This window comes from Orbicella faveolata, unplaced genomic scaffold (genome assembly GCF_042242905.1).
Source record: "Orbicella faveolata isolate gen_17 unplaced genomic scaffold, um_ofav_v1 contig_48, whole genome shotgun sequence".
In the NCBI taxonomy this organism is placed as follows: domain Eukaryota; kingdom Metazoa; phylum Cnidaria; class Anthozoa; order Scleractinia; family Merulinidae; genus Orbicella; species Orbicella faveolata.
The window spans coordinates 13,585,518-13,601,018 of record NW_028301578.1 but is presented as its reverse complement, the minus strand read 5'-3'; the positions used below and the strand labels follow the sequence as shown (position 1 = coordinate 13,601,018).

The window sequence follows — 15,501 nt, the reverse complement described above, 5'->3', positions numbered from 1 at the left end:
TCATAATTACACGTTTATTCTCATCACAATCTCAAACTTTGTTCGAATAAATTACATTAACTGTACAAATTAAGGACAAATTACACCAGAAGAAATACATTCCCTCGTGGTTTCTACCTAGCTACTAAAAATTCTGACTTAAAAAGGTTAAAATTCAAATCATATCTCACTCTCTGGAGGGAGCTGATAAGTTTTCGATTGTTACAGTATTTTTAACTAGTTCCACTCGACTTTGGTGGCAGATGCTGGCACCCACCCTCTGGGGATATGTAATTTAAAATCAATTCAGTAAAATTACCCCCAAAACTAAAATTGCAATTTTAAAACTCAGGTTTAATTCTTTGAATTTGCAAGCCGAGTGTAAATCTACATTTTACATAACTGGACGATAAAAACGCAATAATGAAACATATCAGAATTGCGTCAGTCAATAGACAAAATTTAAAACTGTTCTCATTAACAGAGCTGCGTTACCCGACGTGCTTTCATTTGGGGTTGCGTGACAGCGACGCGTTACCCCACGCGTTTTACAATGGTGTCCCATTACAGCCCAGAACGTGACCCAAACTTTTAGCCAAACGGGTTTCACTGCTAACTGGCTCTAACCAAGACGTCTTGAGCGAGAACGTATCTGCTATTATAAGTTAATAATTTTCTAATTACATTTGATAAAACGAACAACTAAAAAAATCATACAGGGAACTGCATGTAACATTTCTCAAACAACTGTTCAACCCATTCGCTATGTTCTAAAACGAAAATCGAAAGTCGCGTTGCACAAGTTACATTCCTCGTCTCGTAAATTTTCAGTGTGGGACAGAAGGTTAGAGAGTCCGCTAACTATTGTAAAGGCTGGCAATTCAGTGCTGAGTGCCAAAGTAAGGATTCACAAAAGAAAAGCCACGGAATTGGCCTTGATCCATAGACTGAAGCAGATCTTTGTCTGTCGGAGTGAACTTGGGAACCTCCATTGTGAAATCAGGATCGAAGTTGTTGGTGTCATGGTCTGAGGCCTGTGAGACAAGAAAAGGTACGCAGGCGTTAACAATGAGAGAAACGACAAATGAAAGATGAACGTGACATTAACGCCGTTGCGTGACATGTAATGCGCTTTGGATGTGACTAACATGAAAACAGTTACAAACTTCTCAATACTAGACCATAATCGTACTCTCGATATTGGACTGGAAATAGCTTGCAACTGAGGCTAATGCGGGGAGTCTTTTCAAATGACGTCAATCTCTTTTTCATGATCTTCCCCCGCATGAGCTTCTATTGCAAGCCAGTTCCAGTCCAACACCGAGAATACGAATATGGCCTATTACCTACTTTAGAAAGCTGGGGCGAGTCTTATCTCGCAGTACCTTGTGGGAACGTTAATGGGGACAGTTGTTGCGTTCCCAATAACGGTACCACACGCGACTGGGAGATGAGACTCGCGCCAGATTTCTTCACATTTGTAAAGTGGCGAATTTGAGAAAGTTTACGGAGGCTATGAAGACAGTCAATGGCTTCGAGAACGTAGTTAACAAAGAGATTTAAAGGAGAGCTCACCTGTAGCTCTGCAAGTACCTTTCGGCAAATTTCTTAACCCTCTGCAAACTGCCGAGTTTTTTAAAGGCAATCACACCACAGACTCACTAACATTCATATTTCAATGACCTGACCAACTCGAAGTATGCTAGATGAATTGCCTTTTATCCGAGTTCACACTGAGCCGAATATGAATGTAAAAACAAACTTCAAGTCAAGATAGAGACACGAAAAATTCATCGTCGTCGTTTCGGAGAAAAACACGCAATAGTCAGCCATTTCGCGTTGTCATTTTGCAGATAACGACTAAAACATTTACCAAGATGTTTTAACACATGCGTAGAGTCAATGTGCCTTCTCTCAGCATGTAACATTGCTGGACACTTTCTAGCCTGCATTGAAGGCGTAAATAAACGGAGAAGGGTTAGGGGAAGCAAAAACTTGAGGAAGATGTTCCTCCTCACTCCCATGCCTCTCTCATTCTATTCCTTCTTCTTCTTTCACGCCTGTACGACACACTTCAACATTTCTTGATCAACAGTTATTGAAACTGAGTATCAGAGGAGGTCCCAGAGAAGAAAGGGTCAATGTACCATTTATTGCGAGAATCTGAGGGTAAATCAGTACGGTCACTTACCACAGATGGTTTGAATGGTGGCGCGACTTTCCGCTCCTCAAGATTCTTCCAATTAATGCGCTCGAAAAACTTATGATTACGGATGTTAGGGTTTGTTCCTTCTTTGTACCCGAGTCTCTCGACTGGCGTTCTTTCAAAGAGCTGCAAAAAAACACAAAATGAAACATAGGTGAGTAGAAAAAGGACCAACACTACAAGAATAAGACAAGAATTCACGACTGAGTCACAGGTTTAGTCACACTTGTGTCACGCCATGTTAAAGAGACTTATCGCACTTTTGTCACGCCGTTATTTAGAGGTGCTATACCTTGTGTGACCTACATGATGCCCCCTTTCTTTCCGAGTTGCCTCTGAGAACTGCCGAGTTCGTCAAGACAATATACTCACGATGTTCTTTGCTTGGTTCATCACGTATCAAGTATGAATTGTACCCACCTGACTCAGACAGTCTTCGGCAGCACTTGATATCCACTTGGGATAATGAACTTTGTCACGGCAGATAGAGTCGAACAAATCTTCTTCATCCTCGCCAGCGAACGGTGACTGTTGGAATAACAAAATAATAAATTAAATAAGTTAAACAAATGGTCTAGTATTTCACTCAACGGGTAGTAGCTCCTTAATGCAACAGAAACCGGATCCTAGTGGCTCATCTTACCTGGCCAATCAGCATCTCGTATACAAGAACACCAAAGGACCACCAATCAGCGGCCGAGTCATAACGCCATCCCTTCAATATCTGGAACAAATAAAGGACATGATGACGTTATACACAAGGGTGCGTATAATTATTGACAGATTGTACACACGTATAATTACTGTAATCAACTATAGTTAATTTTAACAAAACAATAAAATGTAATTATTTTTAATTATACAGTTATAAGTAATTTTAATTGCACAATCATAATTATGACATAATTATACGTGCGTCTAATCATGACATAATTATACATACGAGAACACGAAAACACGAAATTCAAAATGATAAAAAGAAAAAGAAAACGTCGCAAACAGACCTCAGGAGCAATGTAGTCAGGTGTACCACAGAAAGTGGTTGCTTTTTTCGCCTCCAAGATTCCTTCTTTACACATTCCAAAATCTGCTAGCTTAATGTGTCCATCTGCATCCAGCAAGACATTGTCGAGTTTTAAATCTCTGTCAGAAAAAAAGTTCACTTGTATGAGTTTCGAGGCTTAAGTTCTTCTTTAAGGGCATGCAAATATTGCTCAAACCACTGATGCCAACAAAAACGTATTCAGAACTTTTCAACAAAACTCAACTTCTAACAGTAGCTCTCATTGCCAACTTTGAATGCTAATTCTCCTTGCTGAATATCACACATTTCTTGTAATTTCAGTTCTGAGAATTTCGTTGTACATCAAGACAATATTCACTACTTGAAAATTTTCTTTTACCTCGCCATCTGATAGTGTATTGAAATGAAAAATAATCTGATGCTACTTAAAGGTAAAGGGCGATAGTTAAAGCTAAGAGTGGATTTTAATTATTGTGGAACTCTACCTGTAAATGATTCCCCGAAAATGTAAGAACTCCAAACCACACACAATTTCAGCGGCATAAAACCTGCACAAGTGGAAACAAAAGCCGTTAGATTATTTCCTAGACTACAAGTAGTCCCTATTTCGCTTAGTCCATCGTCCACCGCGAGAAAAAATGGCTGCGCGAAATCCTCCCAGGACTTCACGCGGCCATTTTTTCCTCGCGGTTTATTTACGGTATCGTTCGATGGACTAAGCGAAAGAGGGACTTCTTGTAGTCTAATTATTTCCTTACAATAACAAAAAAAGTAAAATGTAACTTGTACGCCGCGTTTAATCAGTAACACGCCCCTGATGAGTGAACTCTTCAGACTAAACATTTACAAAGGGTGGACGATGTGACTCTTTCGGGGGGGGGGGGGGGGGAACGATTAAAAAAAAACAAAACAAAACAAATACTCTGCAGGCATACTTGTAAAAAAAGAAACATTCATGCACACACAACTGCCAAAAAAAACTCCACGCACGTTCAGTGAGCGAAAGAAAATCATGTTATACGGAGAAAACAAAATCAGGCATACACACGTCCGGAGAAATAAATTTCCAAGTGCATGGAATGGTTAAAAAAAATTGTGCAAAAGACCACTGGTCCACCACTAAGGCCACGCTTTTCTCGGCCAGTGACCGTAACCTTGAAGTGAATTTCAGGTGGATTTCACCGACGCATCCTTTGACTGAGTTAAAATAAAATTGAGAAAATTATGGACGGACGCGTCTACAGCAGTTTTGATTGGTTCACTAAACTAGGGAACCAATCAGGGCCAGTTATATATAAACAATAAAAAAAGCGTCACAAACGTACCTGGATCTTGCTTCATCGAATTTGCCCACTGTTTGTATATGGAACATTAAGTCACCGCCTCCAAGGTATTCCATAACAAAAAACAGGTGATCCTGTGAAAACAACATGACTTAATATCACGCGAGGAAATTTGAAACCTGACTAAGACAAAAAAATCACATCCAGGTTAAAAGATGAATAAATGATATCTTTTGGTTTATTCCCCCAAGCCCAAGTTAGAATTTTAATACCTCATTACATGAAATTTTCGTGACACTTTTTTTCGCAAATTTCAGGTGAGCATATAAATTTTGCGACACTTCAATGCCGCGATTGGGCGAAAACCTTGTATTTTGAATGACTTTAACTTCGCGTTTTTGAGTAGCAGGCAATTTATTTCCTCGGCAGTGATACTTTTAACATGTCCTTTAATTTAGTACACCGACTTTATGAAAGGTACAATGACGTCAAAATTAACAAAACTGCTACGACGGGACTATACATGCATGTCAACAGTAACATAATGTAAGTTACTTATTTTTCGCAGTAGAATACGGCCCGCTAAATTGACCAATCAAAGCGCGCGTACTAACTGAGAGATATAATAAAGTAAAAGACTGTATGAGCCATTGGTGAAGTTACATGTGTTGTAATTATCATACCTGAGACTGAAATGCTGAGTGAAGATGCGTTAAAAATGGATGTCTTGTAGCTAGTGCTAGAACTCTTCTTTCTACCATAGTGCATTCCACATCATCATCTTCTAATACTACGTCTTTTTTCAGTGCTTTGATTGCATAAGCTTGCTTTGTTTCCTTTAGCTCACAAAGGAGAACCTGAAGGAAGGAAGTGAGCATCTAAGTCGTACAGCGATAATGAGACAGGCAAGACCCATCAACACCAAATCACCTGTGGTATAAATTCTTTAAAAGACTGATACTAAATTCGTAAACCTTACTATAAAGAAGAGGGCCCGAAATGCACGTGGGTTTGGCGGGATGCGGGATGCGGAGTGAAAGTCAAAATGATGGCGGGATACGGGACGACATAGTTTCATGGCGGGATGCGGGATAAAAATATTTAAGCAGGAACAGGATTTGCGCATTTTGACAAATGGGATGCGGGATAGTTTTAAACTTTATGACGGGATGCGGGATGGAAAACAGAAAATCACATGTTACAGACATTATGCGGTGAAATGCAACACTAACCAGGAGGAATCAAGATAATAAATTCTTACTGGGGTGGGACTGAGACAAAAATAGTGGTGGGATGCTGGATTGAAAACACCTAAGTTGGACCCTCAAAGAAATGTTTTCAAACAGTACTAACAAAGAACTTAAATTTCCATCTTGAGAACAAGAAAGCCTTGAAAAAGACAACTGCTCAAGAATTGACTGCTGTACAGTAGAGCAATTCAAACAGAATCATTTTACCTTGCCGAAGCTACCCTTGCCTAGAACTTTAAGTAGATTGAAATCTTCAATATGGTACAGTCGTTGCTGAATCTTTCGCACATCTCTTCCTTGAATGCTAACAGTCCGCTGAGGGAGGGGAGGAGAAATGGCGTCCCACAGAGCTTCGTAAACCCCAGTGTCATCATCATCATCATCATCATTGCTATCTTCATCAGTTTTACCAGACGTTGGAGAAGACTTGCCTGCCCCACTTGGTTTCTGTTCCTTGCTAATTTTACGTTTTCTTATATCATCCTATATAGAAAGAATTTATACAATCAAGTTATAAAATAGCCTTTCACGTTTACAAATGAATTCCACAGTGCATGTGAACAGAGGGAGGGGTTGTTAGAGCTGGTACTGAAGCAATGCATGCTCACCTTTGCATTAGCCATTGCCTCTGCCAACATTTTTTGGTTTATTCCGCAATCGTTGGGAACTTTTGATTGGCACTTCTTGTGGCAATTCATGTTACATGCTAGGAGGAAAAAACTCTATAAATTAATTAACTCTTAATTATTATTAAATTCTTTAAACTAAATATTAAATCAAGGCTCACTCTTGTGCCACATCTAATTTTAATACACTCAGAGAATTGAAAAGGTTTTCTTTTAAAGTTAACAAACTGCTCCTGACGAGCTTTTAATAAGGCCAAAAACTTGGCCATATTAATGAAGAGGCTGTAACAATGAAGTGGCTATATCAATTATGTGGCTGTAAGGTGGCACGCCACAAACTGTGTGCTATGGTCAACACACGATACTTCTTTGGGGAGAAGTGTTGTTTAGTGATCTTAGAAAACTGCTACACTGTACATAACCTTGAGGAAAAAAAATCCATATTTATAGTGCAGTTTACCATGAGAATCTGTTTGAGAGTCATAAGATTTCTTATTAATAGTTAACAACTGCCATGCAAAGTGGAGGTTGGGTTCCTTACACACCCGTGCAAGAGCTCTCACTGTTGGCAACCAGCTCCTAGATAGAAACCGCTCCCATGGCTGGCAATTCCTGGCAACCCAGCCATGAGCCCCCATGCAGAAGGGAGAAAAACAAGTGCTTGTCGAACTGATAAAACAGCGGAAAGAGAGGGAGGGACAGTGGAGTGGAAACAGCCTCTGAGAAGATTCCTTGCACTCAAGAAAACACCGACTAAATGCAAAACTGCTACAACACCCTTTGATCCAAGAACACATGGAATCCTGGTGCATCTAAATGCCACTGACTGCAGAGGTTAGACTTGTGCTCCTTGTAGTTAACTCTGTTAAATTGCTCAAAATAACTGCATTTAATTCACAGTCTCGCAGATTTCCAGTGTTGCAGTGCTCCACAGTCAGTCTGTCTCAAAGACATGTTAACTGATAAATTAACCTTTAGCTGTACCTTGACATTCGAGTCCTTGTCTATACAATCCATACAGCAATGATCCACAGTGGTCACAGAATGTAGGTCTATAGAATGTTTTTTCCTTGAATTTGTGTGGCATGTCAATTTTAAACCGCTCTTTCATTTGCTACAAAATAATATAATGATATATAGTAATATATCTTATTACTGTAGATGTTTTGGTGTGTAGTATCGTTGTATATTTTCAAGAGTTGCCCATGGACAAGTCAAAATACAAACAACGAGTAAAAATATAAAGCGATTCTACACACCAAAACAACTAATAAGAGATTTATTATCCAACTGCTGTAGTCAATAAATTTATCAATGAAAGAGGAAGAGTGTGACAGTTTTGTGTGTGCACCCCAACCTGTACAGCAAACAGGTTTTTTTACTGTACACATAACTGTATGTGCATTTATATCACTGCATATTTGTACTGTTATTTAGATGGTATTCGCTGCAGTTGAATAATAATATTAAATTAATATTGAAAAACACTACACAAGTCAAAACCACTGGGAGAAAAGAAAACATAAAATAATTCTCTGATTAATAAAAAATCATTTTTATTTAAGAAATGACCAATTGACAAAATTAACTTGAACTGATAAGAAAACTTCTTACAATCAATACCTTTGTTTCCTCAGCAACATGTTTAGTTCCAGAACAACTGCTCAAAATATATTCATGGCATTTTTTATGACACACCATAGTGCAAACTGAAAATGAACAAACAAATGATAATATTAAATCACAGGAGCATCAGAGTGGTGAGCCAGTATGATAAGGCACCTAGGGTGGAGCAAAGCACTTGCCACAGACATCCCACCTTCAAGCAATTGTGCAATATAAGTGTGCAAAACAAAAGCAGATTAAATGTCTTTTAAAAGTTTCCATTGATCCTAAGCAAATTCATTATTAATAATTATTCATTTGTAGTTTTTACTACAATTGCTACTAATCTCGCAATCTGATTGGCTAATTTGCCGTTGTCTATAAGAGTCCCGACAACGCTGCTTGCGTCATTGTGTCACGCTCTGAAGAAACATTTTCTTTGATGTTGATGTTGTGGTAAAAAACAAATCGAATTTGGTTTAGTGTTGTCTGTACTCTTATCGACAATGATGTGTGTCATCACAGGAGTCAAAATTAGTTGTGGACTCACTGTGCCTTGTGAGTCCACAACATTTTGACCACTGTAATGACACATATGGTTGTCGATAAGAGTACAGACAACGCTAGACCACATTCGATTTGTTAAATTCCACTAAGTCTTTCCATTACTGGTTTTATCCAGGAAGTTGTTGCTAAGCAGTAATTAACAACAAGACTTATTAATAAGTAAAATGCACATTCAAAGACTTCTTACCTTTACATTGATAGCCTTGTTTCTTAAATCCCCTACAAAGAAAAAGAAAGAAAAACATTTTTTTTTTATAAAGTGATAACTTGATTAGATGTAAACAAATTAAGTAGTAGTAACAGTCAGCCTTTACCAAAAAAAAAAAGAAAAGAAAAGGAAAGAAAGAAAAGAAAAAAAAATCCAGCATAGAGATAAAAAAGTGTAACTCGAGCCGGCAAGGAGTGAATTCAACTGGATAAACCTTACAGTGTAATGAATTTAAACAAAGTTATGTACACCCGGGGGCATAATGAAAGGGAGGTGCAAAGACCTCTTTATGCTCTTGAAATTTGGGACCTTCAGGAATTTTTTTAAGCAAGAAATTTTGTACTGACCAGTTTTGGGCAGAAGATTTTGGCAGGGCCTTTTTTTTTGGGGGGGGGGGGGGGGGGTCTATCACTTTTGTTTGAAACAATTTTATTTATTTATTGGTTTCTTTTTTGATTCCTAAATATCTATTGGCTTACACTTACAAAGAATCAGACTACAGTCTGCCTAAAATTGGTGACAAGATGGATAAAGAAAGGTTGGATTCAAAACCTGTCTTGAACTCTCTTGATGATTTGTTTTTAATTGTTTTTATTCCAAGAGAAAAGGCCTCCATTTGTTTGTTGTTTTTAACTTTTTTGGATCTGAATTTAACATAACAGGTACATTTTTGGGTCTGATGATTTGTCCTTACTCAATCCACCCAGTTACAGTAATAATACATCTGAATACCCCCTGGTTACGTAACAGGCTTTTAGCCAGAGTTGAAAAAGTGGCCATCCAAAATGTGCTATACTGGGACTGCTCAAATGAGCAATTCATAAGGTAGTTGACATATGAAAAATAAAACATTCAATTTTCTTTAGAAAGTGGCCCTCTACAGGATGCTTAAACACCCATCTAGCTAAAAGCCTGGTTATGCAAAGTTCTATATAATTTAAAAAATCACCACACTTACCACATGAATTCTGTACAGAAAGAACAAAAAACAGGTTGCCTAAAGAATCTGGCAACAAATCTGTGTCCTCTAATGACGTGAGACTTCTGTTTTCGCATGGCGCCACGCCGACCAGTGAGGCCACTGTGGTTTTCATGAGGCTTTCCTTCTTTTGTGGGATCATCTATAAATTGTAAAGTATCATGACTGTTCTTCACTAAGCTGTTTTAGGAAGTTTGGATTATTTTACATAAATGTATTTTACATAATAGAAGGCAGAACTTACCTCCTAACCCAGAACGGAACCCTTAGTAGATGAGGAAATTGCAAAAAAGGGTTTAAAATTCAACTACATGGCACCACTACTTCTGAAAAAGCTTGACTTTCGATCACACAAGTATGAGAGATGGATATGCATACTAAATCATCTCCAGGCTTTGTCTTCCTAAATAAATCAAAAGTGAGGTAGGTGATGTGCATCACGTTCCACATTTTTTTCCTGTTTGTCCTTGTCAACTAAGTTGGGGGGGGGGGGGTGAACAAACCTATGGAGAGTAACCTCCTGTTAAATCTTTCTCACAATTAAGCCCAAGACATTAATTTACAGGTGGTTCAAGACAACTTATAAATACATGAAAATTAAATCTTGTTTTGGTAAAGTCTGAGTCTTTTTGTTCATTTTCTGTTCCTCGATTTTGTTTAATTTTCTTTTTCACTTCTTGTTTGAGGTCATCCTGTCTTTTGACATAAAGTAAACATGCATTCATTTTGCATAAGGCTATGTAAACAAGGTTGTGACTATGTCTTAAATGTTTCCTTCAGACTGTGTAAACATACATGAACATAGTGCAGGGTTATTAAAATTAAATGGCTGCTGGTGATATGAAAACCCTACATTTTGATCTCAGCCATTTACTAGATACTTGTCAGATTCTTTAGAAAAAGATGGCTAAATCTACCGCCTTCTCTAATGATAAAAACGCCCCCTACTAATAAAACTTATGACAACCCTGATTACATGTTCTCTTTATTTGAAATGTACATGCATGTTGCAGACACATTGATGATAGTCTGTTACCTTGTACATTACTACCGTACACATGTAGGTGGCTTCAGGCAGTGACAACCAAGAAGGTAGACATTGTGAAAAAGTAAACAATTTATAAAGTCACATCAGTGATAGAATTCCTTACCTATGACTTCGATAAAATGCCTGACTTGCACCAGTAGTCTGCCAGTGGGTTGAAGATCCAGCTAAAAAGGGAAGGGAAAAACTCTTCAGCTAGGATTCTAAAGCTGCTCAGCATCTAATTTCTCCCAACCAAATCAAAACATTGTCAAGCAAACAGCTAACGAGAATTAATAAAGATCATTGAAATTCATTGTAATGAATGAGAGATAATCAAAATTTTGATAACATCTAACAATAACCATTAGCTTTGCTGATATGATCAAAATTTTGATGTGATGTCTACACGCCATTGAAATGAAAGTGAATGATACAAATTATCTTTATTTACTATTTCCTGTACTTTATTTTACCAGTTAGTGACATTAATGATAACATATAGACTCTCTTAGTTTAAATTTCGGTCTTCTTCAATAATTACTGTATATTTATTCAGATCATACCACTTCCTTTTCACAGGTTTAGATTATTTTAATAAGCAACATTGTAACCATAGCACTGTTTAGTAAACGACATCGACTAGGGTCATTATTACAATATGTTGAACAGCTAAAAATAAACTTCTGTCGCGTTGCAAGCCGGAGGCAACCAACTCATTGAATATGAATCGAACTAACACTCCACCGACGTAACCTACATAAACCTTTTAGATTCAAAGCTTATGCTTAATCCTCAATTGATATCGGAGAATAGATGCTCAAATTTTCAAAATTACATTTACATTGCAGATGTTTTGCCATGCAGTCAAATCCAATAATAGAATTGATTATTTCAAGTGACACAGTACTCGATGTGCTATTAAATTAAACGGACATGCACGCACCATGCAATGCGGAAACATTGGCATCGAGAAATTTTAAAATGAGGCTATCAATAACTGTCAGATATTCTTTAAAAAATAGAAAACCCCGCTTAGTGTGTCTCGCTAAGATGCAAACCAAAACAAAATGATACATTTCTTCAAGAAGGTACATTTCAAATGCAAATTTTCTCAAACGGCGTTTAACCAGGTTTAAACCGCGCTGAATGAAAAGGAGGCCTTAAGAAGTTTTATTAATAACTTTTTATTCTTATCCGAAATAGGTCATGACATCAATATCCTCAGAACAGCATGGGAAAACGCAGAAAATATTAGCAAACAAAACGAAAATTAATATACAGAATTCACAATATTAATTTTAATGTTACAAAGGAACCACGGAAAGCATGCATGTCAAAACAAGCTTGATGCTTCCAAAGCATTCATTATGCCTTATATTTGCAGTTTCCTGCAAATGCGAAGCCCAATACCAATCAAATATTTCACAAAGAAAACGGCTATGAATCGAAAATACGTGTCAGACCTACCCAAACACTGGAAAATCCATGAGCGTCTCGCTTGCATTGATCGACTAAAAACTGGACACCAATAGAAACATCCGCCACAACTTTTCCACCAGGCTTTTGTAAAACCACGATCGTAATAACTCTTCCGTCGTACAAATGTGTGTCGAAACATTTGTTCCATTCCGGGTAAATTGTCTTTTTTTTCTGCACCAGCGAAAATTCCTTAGCAGCGGTCATCACCGCTTCTTTGATGTGTACAGCACAGTACGAGTCGAATGGCTGCCGATCTTTCAACCAATTCGAAGCCGGTTCCACTTCGATCAGTTTTACACGAATAAACCCCATGGTCGTTTCGCTGTTTTACACCAGAAATCGTTGAAGCTATATCCTGTCGCGAAAGCACTATGCTGTTAACAACATGTTCTCACTTATATCTAACTTCGCAGGACTTCCGTTGACTCGGTTTTTCCAAGGAACAAATGATCGTAAGCACCGTGACTCAAATTTCACAATCAGTGGTGACTTCATTGCGCGGCGAGCACTAACCCGTGACATGTCTCCATATATGGTCCTTCCATCCAAATTAGGGTGCGAAATCCACATCCGGTAAATGATTGTGACAATGCTTTTTTCAGGGGGCGTCTTCATTTCTACGTCAATTTGTGTTTATTTTGACGTGAATCGTACACGGCTTAAAGCATCATTTCCGGAAATAAGCTTAAACGTTAGCGTTCTAGTTTTCCACGAAAAAGAAACAAACAAAGACGGTATTTAAAACGATAACCAAGCCAAAACTACTAGTGGAAAATTTGCAAATCTAATAAATTCATACTATTGCAGGGGTGGCTCAACCTTCTATGGTTCTGTATTTTGTTGCAAGTCAGTGTTAAAAGGTTTTAAAACTATAAAATTAAATTTACTTGTAGCTATCGGGGGTTATTTTTTGGTCGAACGGCGAAAAAAAGAACACCTGATCGCATCCCGATTTATATACATATGTTATTTTTACATAGATTAAGATTGCTATAGGTTTCCTTTGAAAAGTCCCTGGGCGAATCCGTATTGTTTCTTAACCTTTCGGCCCGTGTTCACTGATTAAATCAAGGCGGAAACGAATTAAGGAGCGCCAAAGCACGTCACTGAATTGAACCAGCAGACGAGAACTAATAGCAAGTTTACCACCTTATGTAAATTTCTCGACAGATGTATTTTTGTTTTTCCAAAAGCGATAGACTACAAGTAGTCTTTCTTTCGCTTAGTCCGTCGAGCGAGACCGTAAATAAACCGCGAGGAAAAAGCTACTTTCGCGCGGACTATTTTTTTTTTTCGCGATTTTCTTTCGCGTCACGCACGACAGACTAAGCGAAAGAGGGACTACTCGTAGTCTAAAAAGCGAACTCTAACATTTTTTCAGAAAATATAGACTTTAGAATATTTCGGCCTTACTACATTAGGCGTGTCAGCCTAGTTCCATTGAAAACAGCCTAGACACCCTTGGGCCTTGGGTGTGATCAGAGAACCCAAAAACAAATAAAGAAACAAACAAACATACAAAAACAGTCTGAGCTACATAGATAGGTAGATCGGAGGGAACTCAAGAGAGGTTTCATTTCGAGAGGGGTATCAGTGTCAGACGGGAGGGGTAGGAGGGTAAGGAGAACTTAGAACTCTAGTACTCAGTCTCCCACTCTACTGAAACAAAATGGTGGACGCGTGATGATGAGTAGCCTGTATTAAAGTACTATTTTGTTATTTTCTGTGTAAGTAACAAGTCCATTTGAAGAGTTGCGATCGCTCCAGGTGGCGATACCATTTTGTTAAGAAAGTGATGTTTACTTTTGTTCCTTTTGATTTACAGCCGTTTGATGCCAAGATGATGACACACAAAGCCGTCATCAACTGCCGAAAACTTGTGTTGCACTTGGATGTAAATGACACAGTTTTCATCGGCGATTCTATCACAAAACAGGTTACACCAGAAGGAGCTCTGAACGAATACCTTGTGAATGTGGCTTGGGGTCAAGTGGACGAAACAGGCGCTTGGAAGTGCTACAGTAATAGCCTACACGAGAAGCCTCCGGACAGCGAATCGATGTCCTACTATAGCTATGCACAGGCAAAGTTCAGAGGGAGGCCGAGAGATCAGTTCAAGGCGCACATTCGAAGATTTACCGAGGAAGAGATTGGAAAACCATTTAGGCATTTTTATGAACAAATGATTGAGGCATTGCAATTCCCTGGGGACGTGAACTTATGTAACAATGTGGAACTTCCTTCCTTCAAAGACAAAGAAGGAGTTACGTATCATTGTATTGTGCCATCCTTTTACAAGCTTTTAGAGTATTTGATTGAAAGTAACAGGGAGTTGTCTATTGTTTTCCGTACATTTGGCAGGGATGGCCAGATCGTGCTGCAAGCAGCAAGAGATTTCTTAAGAGGAAGATGTGACAAGAACCCACAGGAAACCCACGCAAGTAACTTTTGTAAGGACCCTGTGCAGAGCCCAAAAATTGACGTGATTTTCTCAGCAAGAGAAATTAAGCGGTCAAGAGACCAAATTTGTTTGAAAATTCCTGGAGATGCTGCATATTCAAACTTACGGGATATTTATGCATATTTAAGCCACACAACTGGCATACAGTTAATTACTGATGATTACTCATGGTGGAAGGCGCAAAATTTTAGTTCATCAGCTGCAAAACCCCTTTTAATTGATCCATGTGATGAATCAGTACATCACATCATGTTTGATGATAATTTTCGCCCATGGGAGCCTGAAGATAGCATTGTTGACGTACTTTTAGCAAAGAAGGGTAGCTTTTACAGTGTAGATCCAACAGCTTTTGATAATATTTGTGTAGTAAAGGCTGATCTCTATCAGAGCATTTGTAACCCAAACTATTTTATTGACAAAATTGGATTATGTGAAAAAAATTACCATACTTTTGTTTCAGAACAAAAATAAAATGTGACTTCCTTAGCATAACCTGCGATGGTATGATCGCAGGTTATCCTTAACAGAGCACAATATACAATAAAATATTCTTTGAGCATTGTAAATACACCTTCTTTTATGTTTAGAGGTAGAAATACTGAAAACAGTGTTTTTAGCCAGAAATTGAAAGAAATTGCCATGAATCATTAATGACTTAGATTCAGTGGGTTATGGGATATTGGAACGTTGCAAAAAAAAATTAAATTGTGTTCAGAATGGTCTGCTTAGGTGTAAAACAGAACAGAGGGGAAGGGAGAGCAGGGTGGATGTCAAGAACAGCTCGCATAATTTTGAAGAAATGAGGAG

The 15,501-nt window shown here is 38.2% G+C and overlaps 2 protein-coding genes across 2 annotated transcripts; one reads left to right on the top strand and one right to left on the bottom strand.

Annotated features, from left to right (window-relative positions):
• LOC110039658 (protein kinase C delta type-like) lies at positions 1-12,752 on the bottom strand. Its single transcript, XM_020744791.2, has 16 exons — positions 12,222-12,752; positions 10,879-10,939; positions 9,707-9,869; positions 8,728-8,759; positions 7,992-8,077; positions 7,353-7,482; positions 6,351-6,448; positions 5,950-6,225; positions 5,176-5,349; positions 4,535-4,626; positions 3,695-3,757; positions 3,190-3,328; positions 2,829-2,909; positions 2,606-2,713; positions 2,171-2,311; positions 1-1,013 (listed from the first exon to the last, which is right to left on the bottom strand). Exons 1-16 carry the CDS (start codon positions 12,543-12,545, stop codon positions 861-863), a joined length of 2,121 nt encoding a protein of 706 aa, XP_020600450.1. The 5' UTR covers positions 12,546-12,752; the 3' UTR covers positions 1-860.
• A 1,115-nt stretch (positions 12,753-13,867) lies between these two features.
• Positions 13,868-15,260, top strand: LOC110039708 (uncharacterized). The gene is made up of 2 exons (XM_020744851.2): positions 13,868-13,960; positions 14,059-15,260. Exon 2 carries the CDS (start codon positions 14,074-14,076, stop codon positions 15,163-15,165), a length of 1,092 nt encoding a protein of 363 aa, XP_020600510.2. The 5' UTR covers positions 13,868-13,960; positions 14,059-14,073; the 3' UTR covers positions 15,166-15,260.
• Positions 15,261-15,501: the final 241 nt, after the last annotated feature.

What these genes read in the sequence shown, in the direction of transcription:
- LOC110039658 (XM_020744791.2), bottom strand. Translation starts at nt 12,545, where the DNA reads ATGGGGTTTATTCGTGTAAAACTGATCGAAGTGGAACCGGCTTCGAAT. An exon ending in GCAAGGGTAGCTTCGGCAAG is followed by an intron (nt 5,350 to 5,949) that starts GTAAAATGATTC and finishes TCCTTCCTTCAG; the next exon opens with GTTCTCCTTTGTGAGCTAAA. An exon ending in ACGAGATGCTGATTGGCCAG is followed by an intron (nt 2,714 to 2,828) that starts GTAAGATGAGCC and finishes TTATTCCAACAG; the next exon opens with TCACCGTTCGCTGGCGAGGA.
- LOC110039708 (XM_020744851.2), top strand. Translation starts at nt 14,074, where the DNA reads ATGATGACACACAAAGCCGTCATCAACTGCCGAAAACTTGTGTTGCAC.